This window comes from Oncorhynchus nerka, linkage group LG4, assembly GCF_034236695.1.
Source record: "Oncorhynchus nerka isolate Pitt River linkage group LG4, Oner_Uvic_2.0, whole genome shotgun sequence".
In the NCBI taxonomy this organism is placed as follows: domain Eukaryota; kingdom Metazoa; phylum Chordata; class Actinopteri; order Salmoniformes; family Salmonidae; genus Oncorhynchus; species Oncorhynchus nerka.
In genome coordinates, this window is record NC_088399.1 from 16001436 (window position 1) to 16007418 (window position 5983).

The following is a 5983-nucleotide window of genomic DNA, read 5'->3' on the forward strand; positions in this document are numbered from 1 at the left end:
GTTGTGGGTTCCATATGGCTCAGTTGGTAGAGCAACGCCAGGGTTGTGGGTTCCATTCCCACTGGGGACTGGTTTGACATTGATTTTAATGAAAATGTATTCACTCACTACTGTGAGCTAAAAGACTAAAATGTAAATAGAAGAACCTTTTTTGGTTCCGGATAGAACCATTTTGGGTTCCATGCTCCTTTCCACAGAGGGTTCTACCTGCAACCAAAAAGGGTTATCCTATGGGGACTGAACCCCTTTGGAGGGTACTTCCTGTATGCTATCAAATGAGATATATTTCCAGTGTATTGCTCTCCTACAACCCACTCACCATCACTGTGCCACAATAGAACACTTTCATTGACATTTTAACCTCTGTCTTCTAGAAACAAACGAGGAGCCTCCATTGGTAGGAAAATGCATTACAAGGTTCTTTAGATACCATCATCTCAATATGGCCTTTTTCCTGTTGCTTTACTACAACCTTGCTCTTTTCCCACCATCTGACTTCATTTGTCCAAGTCCTCAGTCTGTCTGTCCTCCTCTACCCCTCCCTCCCTCTGTCTGTCTGGCTGCCCTCCTATACCCCTCCCTCTGTCTGTCTGGCTGCCCTCCTATACCCCTCCCTCTGTCTGTCTGGCTGCCCTCCTATACCCCTCCCTCTATCTGTCTGTCCTCATCTTCCTCCGTCCGTCTGTCCGTCCGTCCGTCTGTCCTGTCCTGTCCTCGCCTCCCTCCCTGTCCCCCTCTGTCTCTCTGTCTGCCCTCGTCTTCCTGCCTGCTCCCTTCTCTGTCTGTCCGTCTGTCCTCATCTCCCTGCCCCCCTTTGCCCTCTCTAGCATCTGAGAGAGGGCTTGTGATGATGTCACACAGGGACATCTGGCCTCTATAAAAGGGGGAGCCACTGTGAAAATATCTTAATGAAGTTGCGAAGAGCCTGAGTTGAGCTGAGCTGTGCTGACTACTTCCACCTCCATAGAAACGGATCAAGTTGGACTTGAATTTTCTCCTTAGAAAACACCAAAACATACAGGCTCACCCACACCTCCTTCAGATAGATGAGAAGATACAGGGAGATATCATTTGAAAGCAGTGAACAGGTCCTATTCTTCACATTGGTTTGATCACTGCGTCTTTCGACACTGCTAGCCCTGAGAGTGACGGGTCTAGCTGACATATTGGGAAAACTTTGTATTCATTTTTTTCCCGAACCCATGAAAATCACGTTTTCTTTGTGGACAATGATGCGACAAGCAACCATCTCCTCGGTGGTGTTTCTATCTTGCACTGTCATGCTGGTAAGTACTTTTTAAAGTGTTTCATATGTGTGCTTTTACCACTCCATTCAAATGAGTGTCTTTACATCATCGGGTTCTACATACTTCACCATAAGCTCTTAAAAATCTTTAATATTCAAATTGAGAAATTGCAAGTATATATTATGGTCAAATTCATTTCAAATTATGCATATTATATTGTCCATCTATTGACTGAAATAATGAGACCGGGATCTTTGAACAAATGAATAAACTCATCTCCATAGATATTGAGGGCTTGTTTGATACTTTTGAGCTTGATGATCTAGTCTGTGTCGCTCCAGGCTGATGTGTAACAACCATGCTTAGAAAGGTAGAGGCAGAAATGTGTCCCAACCAGATTAGAACAGGGTGCCGGTTTGAATGAAAGCATTGTTCTAAATCAAATTCCTTTGTACAATCACAGTTTAATTATTCGGATATTTGGGTACACAATCAGAGAATTTGGTGAGGAATTTCTGCTGAGTGTTAGCTGATATTTGACCTGCACACTGTAAATGAACGTATCTGAAATACCAGTAAGAGTTTTTGCTTGTGGATAATCAAGAGGACTTTAGATCTTTGGGTAAAACCTTATTCTAGGTATACACTTGATTCCACCATTTTTTCTCCTCCGGATATTTACTCAAGCATTGTACAATCCCTCTTCTGTGGGGGCTTCCAACACCAAAGGATGCCCTTCCCCTGTGCCCTGCAGTGAACATATACACACTAACTCTCAATCCTCTCGCTGTGCTTCCCAGGTGCAGGGTGGATGCCCTTCCCCTGTGCCCTGCAGTGAACATATACACACTAACTCTCAATCCTCTCGCTGTGCTTCCCAGGTGCAGGGTGGATGCCCTTCCCCTGTGCCCTGCAGTGAACATATACACACTAACTCTCAATCCTCTCGCTGTGCTTCCCAGGTGCAGGGTGGATGCCCTTCCCCTGTGCCCTGCAGTGAACATATACACACTAACTCTCAATCCTCTCGCTGTGATTCCCAGGTGCAGGGTGGATGCCCGCGGCAGTGCTCGTGCCCCACCTCACCGCCCTCATGCCCACCAGGTGTCAGCTGGGTGACAGACTCCTGCGGCTGCTGTAAGGTGTGTGCCAGGCAGTACAACCAGGACTGCAGCCCTAACCAGCCCTGTGACCACATCAAGGGCCTGCACTGCCACCTAGGGTCTGGAGGAGACCCGGAGACAGGACTGTGTCGAGGTAAAGGCATGGACATCGAAATGACCTAGGGTGGGACATACTTATGCTATGCTTGACATTTCCTATCCACCTTCTGATTGGCACTGGTAATATTATTGACAATGCTAACTCTAATGAATATAATGATATACACAAAAGCGACAATGATTGTACAAAAATGCATTGCTCCTGTCCCAGCTGAGGCCATGGGTCGTCCCTGTGAGCTGAACGGCCGGGTCTACCAACACGGGGAGGACTTCCAGCCCAGCTGCCAGCACCAGTGCAGCTGTATGGACGGCGTGGTGGGCTGCATGCCCCTGTGCCCACACCAGGTACCACTACCAGGTTGGCACTGCTCCCGGCCCCGGCTGGCCAGGCTGCCAGGACGCTGCTGCGAGGAGTGGCTTTGTGACGATGACAACCATATCAAGGAGGACTCCAGAGAGGTTGACCACGCTCCACCTCCTTCCCCACCCCAGCACCCTGATCTTGCCAGCAATGAGCTGCTCATGGCTCCCACCCCCTGGGACTCAAGTGCTGGAGCGTCATATCAAGGTACATAATGATACTTTCTTTTTTGTAATGAAATATACATTTGTAATGTTTTGTATCAGTCAGAGGAGAATTGTGTTCCTCATGGTTCATGTTTGGCCCTCTCTTCTTACAGAGTGGATCTCCTCCCCCCAGTCCCATGCCTTACTTCCCTCAACCTGCTTCCTGCAAACCACTGATTGGTCGCCTTGCTCAGCCACGTGTGGGATGGGTGTGTCCAGCCGAGTAACCAGTAGCAACGCTGAGTGTCGGTTGGCCAGAGAGACACGACTGTGCCAGATCCGGCAGTGTGATCTTGCCCTCACCCCTTCTCCCAAGGTAAGACATGGACAACGTGTGGGCACACTTTTTCAATGAGAAGAAACACAATGGTCCAGGATCATCAAATGGGAATTACACTACTATAAATTGACCACTAGACAGGTTATGGAATTGTACCATGTGTAATTCACAGCTATCCTCCTGTCAAGCAGTGGAGGCAGCTGAGGGGAGGACAGCTCATAATAAAGGCTGGAACGGAGTTAATGAAATAGAAACCATGTGTTTGATACCATTCCACTAATTCTACTCCAGCCATTACCACGAGCCCATCCTCCCCGATTAATGTGGGCCACCAACCTCCTGTGCTGTCAGGGTGTATGTATTTTGACCTGTGACCCCATTTCTCTTACAGAAAGGGAAGAAGTGCCAACGCACAATACGTCCTCGCAAACCTGTCCGGATCAAGTTCACCGGCTGCTCTACAGCGCGCCAGTATCGTCCTCGTTCCTGTGGCTTGTGTGCCGACGGCAGCTGCTGCACTCCTTCTCTGACGCGCACGGTGAACCTTCACTTCCGCTGTCCCGGAAGCAGGCAGGACTTTATCCGTAGCGTCATGTGGATCCAGCGTTGCCGCTGCAGTCAGAGCTGCCAAAGTCAAGGGCTTGCCTCCCCGGGCTCTCTCAGTCTGCCTAACGACATCCATACCTTCTCCCACTGAGCCCCATGTCTAAACACTAGCATTTCTTGCCACAAGAACATGCCCTTGACTTGACTCTGGCCCTCGACTCTAGGGTTCACCCTTGCCCTAATCTCACTGTCTCCTTCCCTCGTTCCAAAAATGTTTCCTGTTCCCTAACCCCAGGGTTTATTTCTGCCATAGCCTCTTTACCCCAGTCTGTGTTCCTTTACCCCAGGACTCCCCCTGACCCTGTCTCCAGTCTGTGTTCCTTTACCCCAGGACTCCCCCTGACCCTGTCTCCAGTCTGTGTTCCTTTACCCCAGGACTCCCCCTGACCCTGTCCCCAGTCTGTGTTCCTTTACCCCAGGACTCCCACTGACCCTGCCTCCAGTCTGTGTTCCTTTACCCCAGGACTCCCCCTGACCCTGTCTCCAGTCTGTGTTCTTTTACCCCAGGACTCCCCCTGACCCTGTCCCCAGTCTGTGTTCCTTTACCCCAGGACTGACCCTGTCTCCAGTCTGTGTTCCTTTACTCCAGGACTGACCCTGTCTCCAGTCTGTGTTCCTTTACCCCAGGACTCCCCCTGACCCTGTCCCCAGTCTGTGTTCCTTTACCCCAGGACTCCCCCTGACCCTGCCTCCAGTCTGTGTTGCTTTACCCCAGGACTCCCCCTGACCCTGTCTCCAGTCTGTGTTCTTTTACCCCAGGACTCCCCCTGACCCTGTCCCCAGTCTGTGTTCCTTTACCCCAGGACTCCCCCTGACCCTGTCTCCAGTCTGCCCTCACCCCATACAGAAGGCTCCATCAGCTGGAGGAAGGACACTGATGCGATGTAGTGAACTGTTTTACTCTTACAGCTGCCTAATTGTGTGCCCAACACTTCTCTCTCTCATTCTCTCACTGGTGGTAACTCCCCCCATAATCCAACAAATCAGCACCTCCATATAACTTCAGTGATGGACTGACTGACTGAATTTAAAAGACAGTTGGGGGTGCTTCTGTGTTACTGTAGTTTGGAATGGTGAATTGTACTCTGTGGGACTGTACTTATAACTACCCAAAGAGAAAGGTTAGACTGAATATCAGACAGGCAATCTCACAGAGACATTTGCGTAGCATCCCTTCTGACAAACGCCTTTATAGCCTTACTGCCCTTTTCACTTGTCTGTTTTGCTTGTGTTCAGTAAGTGACAGATCTGTGGGCGATTGTGTCATTCTACAAATGACCTCTGTCAGTGGACCTCCTATCAAATTTGATGGGCAAGAATATAAATGCACAGGTGTTCATGGTTTACACTCTGAAATATGAATCATCATTGTTATAGACACAGAGGTTTTAAATGGACCTTTGTAAGTTATTCATGTTTAATTATTGTAGCGATGACTTGTAAATATGTATTTACTATACTTTGTACAGTTAGGCAATGTTGATTTGTTTGTCATTAGGTATATATGTCTGTTTCGTATGGTCTCTATCTGTACAGACTTCACTTAACGATGGAGTGAGATGTTTTGGATATTACCTCCTTTTTCGAGGTGCACAGAATATAAACAATAGTGGACCGAGAATGTAATATGTTAATTTATATCACTTTATTTTCATTCATATATTCAATAAATGTCTTATAATGAAAGTGCCTCTTGTAAAAAAAAATTACAAACGCCATGAAAATATATGTATTTCTACAAAAACAAATGTGCGTGATATTTTGTTCCCATAATTTGTGTCCCACTTTTCTGTTTACCAGTAAACACACCCACACACCTAGTCTGGGATTTGGTTCGATTACTCTACAGTATTAAATGTATTATTTTGTATAGATATCATTACTAGATATTTGTGTAGAAATATGATATAGTCTCCATTGTCAATCCCAAATCAGTGAATCAGATGTTTATAATGAGACCCAGAAGAGAGCCAGGTGGAACACCCTGAAGCTGGCTGGGGGACGGACAGGGGAAGGTTTCAATAAGAGACTAGTGGGACGGAGAGACCCACCTGAGAGTG

At 47.7% G+C, this 5983-nt stretch overlaps 1 protein-coding gene across 1 annotated transcript; it reads left to right on the forward strand.

Moving 5' to 3' along the window:
* The first annotated feature begins 925 nt into the window (after positions 1–925).
* ccn1l1 (cellular communication network factor 1, like 1) lies at positions 926–5656 on the forward strand. Its single transcript, XM_029658972.2, has 5 exons — positions 926–1286; positions 2291–2504; positions 2682–3038; positions 3151–3353; positions 3709–5656. The coding sequence occupies exons 1-5, from the start codon at positions 1203–1205 to the stop codon at positions 4012–4014; spliced, it is 1164 nt and encodes a 387-aa protein (XP_029514832.1). The 5' UTR covers positions 926–1202; the 3' UTR covers positions 4015–5656.
* The last annotated feature ends 327 nt before the right edge of the window (positions 5657–5983 follow it).

Coding starts and splice junctions, on each gene's coding strand:
- ccn1l1 (XM_029658972.2), top strand. CDS start 1,203: ATGAAAATCACGTTTTCTTTGTGGACAATGATGCGACAAGCAACCATC. Junction 2,505..2,681: donor GGAGACAGGACTGTGTCGAG/GTAAAGGCATGG, acceptor CTCCTGTCCCAG/CTGAGGCCATGGGTCGTCCC. Junction 3,354..3,708: donor CCCTCACCCCTTCTCCCAAG/GTAAGACATGGA, acceptor TTTCTCTTACAG/AAAGGGAAGAAGTGCCAACG.